General features: G+C 37.8%; 1 protein-coding gene across 4 annotated transcripts in view; it reads left to right on the top strand.

Annotated features, from left to right (window-relative positions):
* The window catches only part of LOC124169987, a 106,513-nt gene extending 98,323 nt beyond the window's left edge, over positions 1-8,190 (top strand). For 3 of the 4 annotated variants that reach the window (XR_006867279.1, XR_006867277.1, XR_006867278.1), the window contains exons 4-6: positions 3,428-3,607; positions 5,091-5,192; positions 7,865-8,186. Coding sequence is in view for 1 of the 4 variants with exons in the window: in XM_046548679.1 (XP_046404635.1) it covers positions 7,865-7,940 (76 nt within the window). In the remaining 3 variants the exon portion in view is untranslated. Of the gene's footprint in view, positions 1-3,427; positions 3,608-5,090; positions 5,193-7,864 lie in introns of all 4 variants that reach the window. The other variant, XM_046548679.1, reaches the window with a different exon arrangement.
* The last annotated feature ends 7,002 nt before the right edge of the window (positions 8,191-15,192 follow it).

Here is a 15,192-nt window from a genome sequence, read left to right as displayed (position 1 = left end):
CTTGAATGCACTGCACAAAATGGCCGACCTTTCATAACTATTGCCACTGTTTGCGATGAGCAAGGGAGGTTCTAAATATCAGGAGGCGCTGTTTCTTAGTTTTTAGCGTGGTCAGAGTCCCGCCGAATTAGTTTGACAATTTTTGGACTTAATCTCCAACTGATATTTTTAAGTGGCTAAGTTTTGCTCTGAAAAATTAACTACATTAACGCATTATGACCCAATGTTCAAATCAATATCAAAACGTATAATTTTTGAGCTCTTTTGAGAAAATATCGAAACTGCATATTATTTTGTGGTGTATATTTTGTTGTCGAAATACTTATCTACCTCGATAATTATGATTGATTGCAAAAAGTTTCATCTTTTCAGAATGAAAAATCTTGAAATTTGATTTCTCCCTTAAGCAGCTCTGGGTTATAAAGTGTTAAGTGAAAAATGCTCCTATAATCACAAGTATTTAGCCGGTGATTGTAATTGGAGTTTTCCCATCATTCGTGATAATTCAATTTATGCATGTGATTTGTGTCCTGTTAGCCAATTTAGTGGTAGGGATATCCTTGAAAGTATACGTTTGCACAGTAATTGTTAGATATCCATCGGCTGTAACAAAATTAAATTTCATTAATTGTGCAGCGAAATAACTATTTTTCACTCTTAAAATTCTATTTTCAGCTGATATGTTTGTAAAACGTAACCGCTGTGATCGTTAAATATTTTGTCCAAGGAAAGTATGTTTGAGACGTCACTCCGCAAAGCCTACCGATGACGTTAAAAATAAATGTATACCGAGTGCATTCCATACTTTATTTCAATGCATTAACAATGCAATGCACTCCCAAAAATTAAATATCTGGAGACGCTGTTTCTTAGTTTTTATAATAGTCAGAGTTACGCCAAATTAGTTTGACTATTTTTGGACTTAAAAGTATCAGTCTCCGACTGATACTTTTAAGTGGCTAAATTTTGTTCTGACAAATTAACTACATTCACCCATTACGACCCAATGTTCAAATCAACATCAAAAACGGATACATTTTGAGCTCTATTGAGGAAATATCAAAAATGCATATTTTTTGGTGTATATTTTGTTACCGAAATACTTATCAACCTCGATAATTATGATTGAGTGCAAAGTTTTCATATTTTCAGAATGAAAAATCTTGAAATTTAAATTCTCCCTTAAGCAGCTCCGGGCTATGAAGTTTTAACTGAAAAAATGCTTCCATAATCACTATATTTAGCCGATGGTTGTCATCGCAGTTTCCCCATCCTTACGTATCCGCGATACTTGTATTTATATATAAGCTCTGTGTCCTGTTAGCCAATTTGATGGTAGGGATATCCTTGAAGGTATACGTTTGTACGGTAATTGTTAGATATCCATCGGCTGTAATAAAATAAAATACCATTAAAGTCGCAGCTAAATAACTATTTATCTCTTTTAAAATTCTATTTTCAGCTGATATGTTTGTAAAACGTAACCGCTGTGATCGTTAAATATTTTGTATTATTAAATAGGAAAATATGTTTGAGACGTCACTCCGCGAAGCCTACCGATGACGTTTAAAATAAATGTATACAGAGTGCATTCCATATTTTATTTCAATGCATTAACAATGCAATGCATGCCAAAAAATTTCACCAATTATTGAGCATCTCTAAAGTCTCTAAAGGGATTATGAATGTTCTTTTCTTTATCTTTCTTTCAAAGAGCGATTTATAGGCCCATAACTGTGATGAAGGCAACTAATTAATTTTGAAATGTTTTATATAAATATTATTTGTATAAATATAATTCTTATATCATAAAAAACACTTTCTTTGATTGCAATTGCATCTACTCAATTCATTTCAACAAATAATAATTTCTATCGACCGTAAACGTCATCAATATTAGCAATATTAGGTTCGCCAATATCAGCAAAAGTGACCACATATCAGTGCGTGAGTCGTGTTACAAACGTATCGAAGACTGAAAAATTTTTGTTTTGAATGTATCAACCACGAAATCGTGAAAAAATTTACCAACATTGAAAAACAATTTTTTAATTAGTTTTTTTTGTGCTGATATTCTTTATTCAGTAATTCGCGTTCGAAAAAAATGCACCAATAATGAAACAAGGAGTTATACGCTTGTTCTCTGGATTTGCTACCTTGTGTTCATTTAAATGGGTTTACAAAAGTGTCCACTCTCGTAATTGAATAGCAGTGATACAAGTGAGAACGGAGAAATAAGGTAAAATTAGGGGCGTTTTCTGAAACATATACTCACGGTGATGTGATGTATCAAATGCATATTTTTTCAATGCTTTTTCTCAGGATTTAGAATGCATACATCCCTGCAAAGTATTTCAATCCTAAGTTTGTTACACCCACTGCAGGTCATCATTTCTCCCTATGTCTCCCATTGGCAGTTTTTCAACCTCCTTGAAGCTCTTTTTCCCCGAATCCTTCTTCATCTGACTCCAATATTTGTCCTCATGTCCTACTCTGAAGATTTTTCCATTAATCCCCCATCCAATATTCTCCTCAGTCCAGGGAAATATCTACGTATTCCTGTTCACTTAGATGTTAACAAACAACATTACTGATTTCTGTAAATCACGCATCTTTATGATGATGTCGTCTTACTGGACGACCCGAACCAATTTTAATAGCGAAATTTAACTATGGTAAGCGATGAAAAAATGCAAAAGTTGATGTATTGTAATACAATACGCCGGGACGGAGGTTGTTATGTTTCTCACGAAATAACACTAATATTTATCCTAATATCTTCCTTAGGAGACTTTTCCATCGGTTTATCCACCCTATTTGTTTCCCACGTATTAACTTCTGTTTCTAATTCTGTTGCCAATCCACCTTGTTCTTCTTCGTCATACAGCGATCTCTAGTGGTCTTTCTTCTACATAATCTCCTTCCTCCTTATTCCTCACCCCATCCGTCCATTTCGCCTTCAGCATTCATCTCCTGCACCAGGGCGCCAAGGTCACTATTCTTTTCTGATTACTTTTTAAAATGGTCCAATCTTCTAAACCATATAGGATCGCACAAACATATTTTCACTCAATCTTTCATGATATCCAGCCATACGGTTTTCGTAGCACAGTAGCCACGAATACAACCATAGCTTAGATTTTTCAAAGCATTACATCATTCGTGCTTCTGCTATCCCTCATAATGGTACTGTAATCAGTTAGGTGTGATTCAAGATTTTTCACACATGCATTTGTGGCAGCACTATCGTTAAATGCTTGATACATGGTTTGGTTTAGTAATCAATAGACGGAATGAAGTGGTCAATGCTCACTGATTACTAACTTTAATGATTCTACAGTGTCCTTTAGCTCCTGTTCGCTCACTTTTATTACTTTACTATTTATTTATTTGTTTATTCACTTTTAATAATTTTCACTCGATCCAGGAGTTCTATCATCATGCTCAAATCAGCCGTTGCTTCCCGGGGGTCGATCGAAGACATGGAGGAAGGAGTGCCAATGTCTATACTCCCGTGTCCAGGAGAGCAGGATCCGCTAATGGAAGACCGCCCGACATCCTCAATCGCTGATACATCAGCGTCTAAAGCAGACGGACAGGATTATCGGTACGTATAAGAGCACTTCTCACAGATTACGCTACTTTGTATCGTTTAACAGAGAGCTCACATTTGGGACACGAGGGAATCACTGACTCCACACTACACCTCAGAGCACAGAGAAGACACAAATTGTCGGCACGAGAGTTGAGCCAAGACAATTAAATGGGATAAATAAAATCTATGATAGTATCTCTAAACGTTTCTTCTAACATCCTAGATCTAATTTTTCTCATAGTTTATATTGTTCCATCTAATCCTCACATGAATCGCTAACTGCAGAAAAGCATGTCCAAGTTTGATAATTTATCTTTTTTAACTAAGTTGTAAGCAAGACGTAACGCTTCTTACGAAATGGAAACACGCATGCCAATAAAATGAAGCATATGTTTCCATAAAATGTTTTGTTTTCAGTAGGGAACGCTGAATCTTTCACCTAGCAACAACTAAAATAAAAAAACAAAATCGTCCAACTTGGAAATGACGACTTTCAGATGTAACCAATTCCTGTTAGGAATGAATGGCGGTTGAAATGGATAAAACGTTTCAATCTAGTATATATTTCGATTAATGGCTATTTCTCAGCACATTTAAAACGAATTATTCCGTCGTATTATAATACTTTACATCAAAAGAGTATCACATCCTACGTATGGTTTTAAATGGTGATTTGTGAGAGTCTCGTCTCGGTGGTCCAGACGAGACTTGAATTTCTCGCGATTGTCGACAAGACTCTCGGTGCGGCGAGAGTCACCCATGGGACTATAATCCAATCCAGTCTCGAGAAGTCTTGCCCCTTTATCCTTACCCATTTATAGTTAGATATATATTTTATTTTATCCAAAGGGTTACACCAATGCTTATTTTGTCAGTAACATAATAAAACCGAGACATTAAGTATTAAATTAACAAAAATGAGAACTACTACACTGAATCACTACACATCTTTTACCAATGATTATGGATGATAACTAAGGTATCAAAAATCATGATCATCATAAAATTTTGGATAGGCAAGTAATGAATAATTTTTCTTAAATTAGCTATATCAATTTTTTACAACATGCATTTGCTATGAATAAATAATCCATTGCATTGAATGATCTTTTTGTGAAATTATACTCAGTATATAAAAGAGATAATTTAAATATATATAATATTTTATTTTCTGAGAGGACCCGAGAATATTGACGTTTCTCGAAGGGTCAAGACTTCACGAGACCACTGAAGACTGAAGAAGAAATGTTTAACTTCAAGTCTCCAGCGGCAGTGGTTAATATTATAATTTTTTAAAGACCTGAGACCCTGATTTGAATGGAAAAATTTCTCGCACAGGGTGAATTTTATTCCAAATGGGTGGTTATTTGAAGGACTCAGCTGTATGTCTATTTTTGAATGTCCATTTATAAAATATTTTGATATTTTTATGGGCTGCTAACTCTTGCAATCAAATAGAAATCATCTTATGTCGAAAATGATTTTATATTTAAAGCTATCAGCACCCTTCGGAGGCAGTGAATGAAAATATTCTGACAAGAGACCAATGGGCACAAGCTGATGCCCAGCAGAGCGTTGATCATTCAGCAACCAATGGGTGAGTCTAGATGTCTATAATTCTACATTATAATTAAAAAAAAAGCTTTGGCAAAAATAAGAAAGGAGAAGTATATGTTCTGAACTGTACTACAAGACAGACTTCCATTCCATAAAATACCTCCATTGGTACAGAGGCTTCCAAGGTGATGACATAGATAACAGCTTAGCGGGTTAAGTCCGCTAAAACTAACCAACGTGGCCGTAACCCGGGAAAATGTATCAAACTTTCTTTGTTATTTTCACATATTTGTGTGCATGTTTCCCTCAGCATACCTTCTACGTTTTACTTTGAAACCTTAGTATTTTAAATTGTATCCACTGGTCAGTACATAACGATCATTAACCATGGTAAATATTTTAGTTGATCAGGGAAGAGGACCTTTCATACATACCTTCAATTGTGACCCTTCAACCGCATTCACTATAAATGGGTCACGAGTCGGAATCTGATATGTAAAATACCAATATCTTGATTTTCTTTTCATCAAATTTGAGGCTAAAGTTGCCCACTCTCTTTTCCATATCTAATACAAAATTTCTTAAGATCCCTCTCTGACTCTTCTATGTTTGGCAAGAAGCGTAATCCCTGCAACAAGTGATTATTTTAAGCGGCCGCATTGCATATCGACTTCATATGGTTCTGCTGTGTCACATAGTGGCCCTTTAATCGGTCATTGCGGTGAGGGTAAGCTTATCAGCATCGAATATTTTGGTGCTAGAATCTGTACATACCATTCTTTACTTCGTTGTCTTCGTGATCCTTGCTTAACCGGGCTTTTATCTTGCCGCTATCTCCGGCACATTCATCTTCACTCTGCGATATTGGTTCCATATTTTGGTGGGTATCTTTATATCTTAAGTTAGAGTCCTGAGATTTTATAGGAAGCAGACACTTTACGCCACCTATGTCTCAATTAAAAACAAGAAGTTGCCATTTCCTCACGCCAATTTGCATTGAGGTCATCTTCTAAATCATCCAGCCACCTTTTCCCCGCACACACTAGCAGGTACCTATCCTCTGGCGTTCGATTGAATTCCACATCGATACGCAAGCCTTCATCCTGGCTCCATCTCGACTGGTTGACTCCTTTGGTGTTACAAGACCTCACCATAGTAGAAAAGAGGAGAATAATTTTAACCGGGATACCAACCTTATAATAATTCGTACTTGGAAACCGGTAATCCAGAAAAACTTTGAACTTTCTCCTCTTTCCTCTTGAATCCCCTAACCCAACTCCCAGACACAAACAGCGATCTATATGAATAAAAGTTACCTCTTCGTCAGATTACCTGCAAAAAGTGACCAGCATTGGTCGAGAAACGTTGGAACCAACAAAAAATTGGCGCGGCAGCATAGCCCTAATTTGTTCATCTGATATCACACGTACGCGTGGCATTTTAAACAAAGAAATACCCCACCATAGTTCCTCATGATTTACTTAGACTATACTTTATAATTGATTGTGTCCAAACTCGAATAGAATCATCTATTTCCAGAGTGTCCGCTGCCATCACCTAAAATTTAAAAAAAGAACTATCTCTGCAATAATACCTGATCGCCATTCCATTTGTAATATTGCACTATAGTGATAATAGTTTCGGATAAATGGAAGAGCATTATTTAAAGGAATGAAGGATTCCTATGTATTCATATTGACAGGCATATCTGTATATCAGATGATTTGCATTGAATGTACCCTTGGAGCACTCATAAAATGAAAGATATCTAAAATATATATATTTTGAGTCTACGGGTGATGTGACCTATTGAAGCTCGAAGTATACCAAGAACACAAATGATATTTACAATGCTTTTCCGCATGCATACTATGTTTAAGTCACACGATAAGATTAACATGACAAATACCTGGTACCTGATTTATTCCGGTTGAATAGCCAACTAAAAATGTTTGATGTTTTCAACCGTCAGAATAACGTAAGGTTGAATATTTTTAAAAATGGAAAATCCCTGAAGATTTTAGGCCACCATGATCAGCAAAAGGATATGTGATCAGTATTACCTTTTATATTGAGATTATTCAAGTCAAAAGACAACATTCTAAAGGTCTTTCCGACACAACGGTTCGATCTCCCTGCTTCGCCTACAAACCAATATCCAAACTATTAATAATTAACTGTTCTTTATTATACCGGCTTTCCTTCCTAATGAATTCCATCCCGAAGGATATTGATCCCTTTTCTTCGACAAGTAAACATTTTACTGACCTGACCTCCTCCCATAAAATGAAAAACAACCAAATAATTAGCTAAATACTGAGATGGTGGCTATCGCATTAGTTTGTTGTTCTGTTAAGTTACTATTTGACATGTAATGTAACTATCGTCTATCTTTCATTTTTGTTGTTACAGGTACTCTTTTAGTTGCTATTCATTCTGTATATGAACTATATTATTTCAAATCGCGTAAATTTAAAAATAACAGTTAATGCAATGAGGAGAGATTGGATGGATGAAGGGACTACATCGTCTCAATCTCTCGCTCTTGTGAAGGAATTCAATATATACCCTTGACATTAGTCTTTGTTGAAGTGTTAGCTGTTCCACTCTGCTTATGGAGTAAAATATCCAAAACAAAAACACTTGATAAAAGATATTTCATTCCGTCCAGGTGTCATACTAATTAATGACTAATTTGACTTTCTGTTGCAGGAAGGACTGTTTTCTCTCAACGCTGGACATGCTTAAGAAGTTGCTAGAGGAAACAAAATGGTATTTCTATAGGTGAATATAACGATAGAGTAGTATTATTTCTTCTATATCACTTGCATATACAAATTTAGGCTAGAAAAAGTTACCCATTATACTTCAATAGGTAGTGAGGCTTAAATGTTGCAATTATTGTAACAAATGTGAACTATTTTGCTAAAATATAGTTTCACATAAGCAGGCAGGGAATGGGAAATATGTTGCGTCATGTGAATTTTAACCATCCTTTGCTCGCACTGCCAACAACGCAATAACCGCACCCACTACCCCGCCGCTATCTTGGATGCAGGTAGCACGTGACGTCACCGCACTATTTCCTAATCTAAGATAAAAAGAAGAACACGATGGTAATTTCCACACTTTTTATATATTACAACTCAGCACCGACCATGGTTTCAACACATTTTAGTGTCATTATCAAGGTGAAAAATTCAGTACTCTCTCGGTATATATACCCAGGCCAAGGTAGGAGGTGAGGGCGTATGGAATTGGTGTGGGGGAGTGGAAGGGGAACGGTTTTTGGTGAACAAGTGAGTAAAGGACGAAAACATACATCGAGTGGATCGGAGTGAAGGTCAGGGTTTTTACGCCATGGGGATGCATTTTAAAAAAGGAGAGTCCTTACAAAATAAAACGTCATTACAAAGTCCATCCGGGTTATTGGCATTTTCGAATTTTTCCATTAAATCTAGTTTAAGCCCTTTGTCAATACAATGTAAAATATGTTCGTCAAAATTGCTAAAATGGTTACAGAGGCATAAATGATTAGCGAAACAAGATTTCCCATCATTGTATATAAAACTTCTTCTATGTTCCTTCACTCTGTCTTCGAATTTTCTTCCAGTCTGACCAACATAACAAATTCCACAGTCGTCACATTTTAATTTATCATGGATATAAGGAACTTCCACAAAATCGAGCCGGATACGGTTTTATACGTTCCTAATCTAAGGCCAATCTGCTGTAACCACGTTGCCAGGTGGTAAAATGCATTACAGTGTATAATATTGATCAAAGAGCCTCGAAATATTTTTATAATGGAATTTCCCACAGCTGAAATTGGTCCCTGGTATTTTGTTAATGGGAACGCTATCAGAATATCCATGGCGCAGAAAAATCATTTTCGTTGAGACACACCCTATACCTACACCGCTCAGAGAATCAAAGAAGGTGGTGGGTACGTGGCACTGTAAACTTTTTCAATGCTCCAGAACGATTTGAGCAACGGTTTTCGCTCTATGGCCGAAAAAGAAAAAAACATTCCGGAATTCTTCTTAATGACACCCTTATTTGTACAGATAAAAATATTGTTGAAACTGAAATGTTGATCAATGTCGGACTCGTTACATACTACGTAGTAGATAATTCAGCTCACTCTACGAGTATGACCTCTACACTCTAGGGTAAAGTAAATGGACTTATCTGTTTTCCCTCGGTTGAGGATACAAATTAATCCTGTAATATCTTCCTAAAAATAACTTTATAGTGCATACGGCGATGACGTTACTTTCAATCATCCCTCGATTGCACCAAAATAATTTTTAACGCCACTGAGGGCTCAGGGTCAGGGTAATGCGGTAACCTTATTTGAAGACTTTTGGCTTTTGAAAAAAGTTTTCTTTTTATCGCTTGGCTAGAACCTATAAATTTTTATGAATGCAGTCTCCAGTCTGAGAACAAATGGTAATCATGTTGAATAAAACTTTTGGGCTACATCACCACGTCAATTCTTGGGTGGCTCCAAAGTTCTCAGACAGATGCTGGTCGCTTTCTCGAGGGATTCTGAAGAGTTGGGAACTTAAATTCATATATATATGTATCTGTGTCAAGTGGTGGGGGAAAGGGTGCGGGAGGTTGGGGGAGTGGGTCGTAGATTGTTTTTTTCTGATTACATGTTGACAAGTAGGTACAGCGAATTTTAATGCCGGAGTCCCTTTTGAAATTGTTCTTCTCTTCTTTAGCAAGAAGACATGAACAATTTCAACAATGAAGGAGAAGGGATAAGGAATGACGTCAAAGCCACGCACACACTAATCTCTCTGTCATATCAAAGCAATGCATCGTCGCGTAGGGTAAAACTACCATATGTAGGTAAATTATAATACAGTTTGAAGAAAATAATTCCTAAATAAAATCAAAGCGTTTAAGGAGTGCCGTTATCCACAGAAATATTAAACTGACTGACGCAGATAGTTAGGTAAAAATTATTGACGTTTGTGAGGGTGAACCACTAAATAAAAAAGTTAAGGCTGAAGTCAAAGACAAATGTTCCCAATAGTACAAGCCTTAATGAGTTATTTGAATTGATGAGGAGAATGGCGGAGAGTAGAAGGTAGGATAATAAAAGGTTACATGAGAAATTTGAGGAACTGAAGGAGAATAGATAGGAGGATAATCAAAAACTTGAGGAGAGCAGGAAAGAGGATTGAAAACAGAATGACGAGAGATGTGAAAGAATGATGAAGGAAAGGAGGGAGTGTTTTTTGAATGAGCGGTAGGAGAGGCAGAATCTAAAAAAAAACTCAAATACTTAGATGGGAAACTAGAGGGAATTAAGGCTGTTGTTAACGAACGGATTAAGGAGGTGAAAAGGGAAGTGAATGAGGAGCCTAGAATTTGAAGGAACAAGTGGTAGTGATATCCCAAGACGTGCAGGAGGAGAAAATTCCACAGGTAAAGAGAATTAAAGATCTCGCAAGGGAGGTGGCGGGAATCCGTCAAATGAAGGCATGAGGTATGACTTCCATGACAAACATTCCAAGTCCCCCGTCCAACTTGCAATTCCGTGGAAGGCCGCATGAACACCCCATTGCATTCACGAGAGGGGATGAAAATTACTATTCAGTTCACGCAATCCCGCTTGAAGTATATCGCGATTTTTCTATCAAAAACTAATTGAAGGTGGGAACGGATGGGCCGACGCAATTTCTCCTTTCCCAGAGGACATGGAAGAGTTAAAACGTGTATTTTATGCGCGGTACTGGAGAAAGGAGCACCGTATTAATTATCAGATCATTCAGGGATATATCGGAGGGCACAGGGAAGTAGTATGCAGGAATACACGACCCGAAAAATGACCGCAATAAGACTTTGCGAGCCGCAAGAGAATAAGGAGGAGATAGTGGCGTTATTAATACCACATTTCTCACCATACGCCCAGTATTTGCTCCGAAGTTCTGAGGTGGCTAAGTATGAAAGACTCTTAATAATGCTCGGACGTTTAGACGAATCCCAACTGCCTGTAGGAAGGCCAGGTGAGACACACCCGAATGTCAACGCGATATGAAATCAGACACGCCGTGGGTTTAATTGGTGGAATTGCGGAGAAAATAGAGGTAGAGGGCAGACTCAGTCCAGGAGAGCGGGGGGGAGATGAGAGAGGTCCGAATGCGGGGAGCCGTGACGAGGGTAATGTGCTCCAACCTTAAATGGATTTTTCATTTCCACCTCCACGTACGGAAAACTCAAAGAGTTTGGGTCAATCGACTTCCCCCACCCAAACTCGCCGAGTATGAAAGTGGAAGTCTCCATTCGACCGTATAGGAAGGAATCCAGTCTCGAGTATGAGGAGGAGGGGAGGCCTCATTTGTGCCCAGAGATAGAATTGCTCCAGTGGAACAATTCGATGTATGCTCTTGTAGACACGGGAAGCCAGGTCTCGGTGATTTCTGAGAATAAGGTTAAAGAATTGAAAGGTTTGGGAATTAAATTTCCCACTTTACCCCTTGGAAAAACGTTTACGATTGGGGCCGGCCAGCATAAATCAGCTCCAATAACCCAACAGGTGTTGATCACTCATATGCGATTGGCAATAATATGTTTGGCTTAATATGCTTGGTTGTTAAAAAATAAATTTGCCCCGTAATTTTAGGGAGAGATTTGTAAATAAATCTGCAGGATGTTATTGGCATTATAAAGTATGTCGTGATTCTTAAATTTCCAGACAAACTTGTTGTTGTTCGGGAATTTGATAAATGTGAGGACGACATGGTATGCGGTACGTTCGCGGAAGGGGAGGCTTCATTTGAGGAGTAAAACAGGTGCATAGGGAACGTAGGTTTTGCGGGAGATGAAAGGGACAAGATGGCTCAATAATTAAGTAATATAGCGCGTTATTTATGCCGTCTTTAGCCCCCGTCAGAGATTTTCCGTTCCGTATGTTTTTGAAGTTTAAAATTAGTGGTTTGGTTAAATTTTAGTCCTAGGCGATATATTATTTTCCACTTTATTTCTTTGGAAAGGTGTAGGACGTTTCCGCGAGTAACATTTTTTTGTGCAACATGTGCATAAGTTTTTTTCGTAAATACGTTCCCCCGTATTTCCTTTTTTAGAGGAGAGACAGATGTAACCGTCGCCACTTGGCCAATTACAATACTTACCGCCGATCAAGAGAAGGGTGGGGTGGGGAGGATAGCGAGAGAGGGTGAAAGACAGTTGACTAAATGACAAAAAAGGTGGTAAATAGGGAAGCGCATTGAAGGAGGAGAAGGAATTAGGGATGACGCCAAAGCCATGCACACAATAACCCCGTTTTGTAAAACTACCATTTGTAGGTAAATTATCATACAATTTGAAGAAAACGATTCCCAAAAACAAAGCTCGAGTCGCCTTTAACACCGCGGTAACGTAGGAGAAACGATTGTGTGCTTCTAAGGTCACGTATAACAAGGAAAAAAATGAAAGTGGTGTTTATTCACTAAAGTGCAATGACTGTAATATTCACTATGTAGGACAGACTGTGAGGAGGTTTAAAGATCGAGTGATTGAACACAGGAACAGTTTTATCAATAATGACTAAAAATTATGTTTTGCTAACCATTTGAACTCTTGTAACCATTTAAGTAACTTTCACTTTGATGCTTTACATTGCATAGACACAGGGATAAAACTGGACTTTTATGAAATATGTGAAATTGTTAACAGCCCGCATAACTCTTATATCAATGAAATGTACTCTTCCTAATCGCCTCTTTCAACCCTGAACATTCCTCCCGCTTTGTGAATACATGGATGCTTTGATTTTTTTTACCGTCACCAACACCTGCTCCCATCCTTGGTGCTATGATTTCTCATCGAACCTCCCCTATTTACTGCCTTCATGTCATCTCTAATCCGCCCTCCTTTATTGACCTTCCCTATTACCCTCCTTTTTAGTCAAAATGTCTTTTCCCGCCTGTTCTATGCCCCACCCCAAACTTCTCTTGCTTGACGGTATCTGACGATATCTGAGGAAGGCCAATTTGTACCTTGATAATGACACTAGGTGCCGAAACCGGGTCGGTGTTCATTTAAATATAATAGTGTGGAAGTTTACCATACGTTCTTTATAATCATGGAGTTAAAAATACGCTGTAACCAGTGAAAGCGTTTGAATGTAATTATCCTCAGAATGTATTGATTAAGATGTTGTAGACAACCGTAGGTTCAGAGCCACGGTTTTCCATAGGCCTAATTTAAAGAGTTACAATTTTTTCAATACGAAAGGTGTCCTTATTTCAACTTTATAAACATGTAAAGGATATGTCAATAACACTTCTTCACAAGACTTTATCTTTTCACTTAGAATGCACATTAATGCCTCGTTCTAACAGTTGATATTTACGATTAAAATGGAAGGAATGGGGATTAAGGATTTAAAAATGCAATAATTTTTAGAAGCACACTAAATTGAGTCATTACGAGCATTAGCTTATATGAAAAATTTGAAAAGGATATAGTTTTTAGCAAAAATATGGCGATAGTCGGGAAATGCATAAAATAGAAGGAATATTGGCCGCTTTTATTTTGAAACATTATCACAATGAAAAATAATCAACAGACCATACTACATATAGAGTATTTATGTAAATAATCAATTATGAAGAACGTCAATATAATAATGCACGGACTTTTCTTCACACAAGGAAGAGCCTAGACGAGTAGTGAAGTTGTTATTTGAACTACTGGTACAATTGGAACAGGGTATAATTCCTAAATATGAATAATAAAGCGTTTCGAAGAGTACCCTGAGCCACCGAAATATGACGAGGACGCGTCTGACGTAGATAGTGAGGTAAAAATTAATGAAATTTTGGAGGATGAACCAGTAAATGAAAATTTTAATGCTGAGGTCAAAGACAAGGGTGATCTTCCCGATAGCACAAGCCTTAATGAGTTATTTAAATTTATGAGTAGAATGGAGGAGAGGAGAATGGAGGGGAGTAGAAGGTAGGATAATTAAAAGTTAGACGAGAAATTTGAAGAACTGGATGAGAATAGATAGGAGGATACTCAAAAACCTGAGGAGAGTAGGAAAGACGATCGAAAACAGAATGACAAGAGATTTGAAAGAATGATGAAGGAAATGAGGGAGTGTTTTTCGAATGAGCTGTAGGAGAGGCAGAAACTTTAAGAGAAACTCGAAGTACACGAAGATGGGAAATAAGAGGTTATTGAGGTTAAAATGGACGAACGGATTAAGAAGGTGAAAACAGAAGTAAATGAGGAGGCTGGAATTGCGGAGGAACAAGTGGTAGTGATATCCCAGGACGTGCAGGAGGATTAAAGATCTCGCAAGGGAAGTGGCGGGAATCTGTCAAATGAAGGCAGGTGGTGCGGCTTCCCTGACAAGCTATCCATGTCCCCCGTCGAACTTGCAATTCCGTGGAAGGCCGCATGGACACCCCGTCGAATTCGTGAGAGGGGGGAAAAAAGTATTCTAAACTAAGTTATATATATAGTATAAAAAAGTAGAGGGGGTAAAAAAGTAAAAAAGTAAAAAGAGAGAGAAAAATACTATTCAGTTCACGCCATCCATCTTGGGGATAGACCGCGATTTTTCTATCAAATGCTAGTTGAACGTGGGAAGGGATGTGCCAACACAAATTTTCCTTTCCCAGAGGATATGTAAGAGTTTAAACCGATATTTTATGTGCGGTACTGGAGTAAGGATCACCGTATTAATTTAAGATGAAAGTCATGCCAGGAATATATCGAAGTGCGCCGGGAAGTAGTATGCAGGAAAACGTGACTCGAAAAATGGCCGCCCTAAGACTTTGCTAGCAGCCAGAGAATGAGGAGGAGATAGCGGCGTTATTAATACGATATTTCCCACCATACGCCCAGGATTTGGTCCAAAGTGCTGAGGTTGCTACGTATGAAATACTCATAATAATGCTCGGACGTTTTTAGCAATCCCATGTGCCTGTAGGAAGGCCAGGTGAGACACACCCGAATGTCAATGCAATTCGAAATCAGACACGCCGCACAGTGGGGCCAAACCCCACTTTAAG

This window comes from Ischnura elegans, chromosome 13, assembly GCF_921293095.1.
Source record: "Ischnura elegans chromosome 13, ioIscEleg1.1, whole genome shotgun sequence".
Taxonomy (NCBI): Eukaryota; Metazoa; Arthropoda; class Insecta; order Odonata; family Coenagrionidae; genus Ischnura; species Ischnura elegans.
This window is presented reverse-complemented; position numbering and strand designations above follow the sequence as displayed.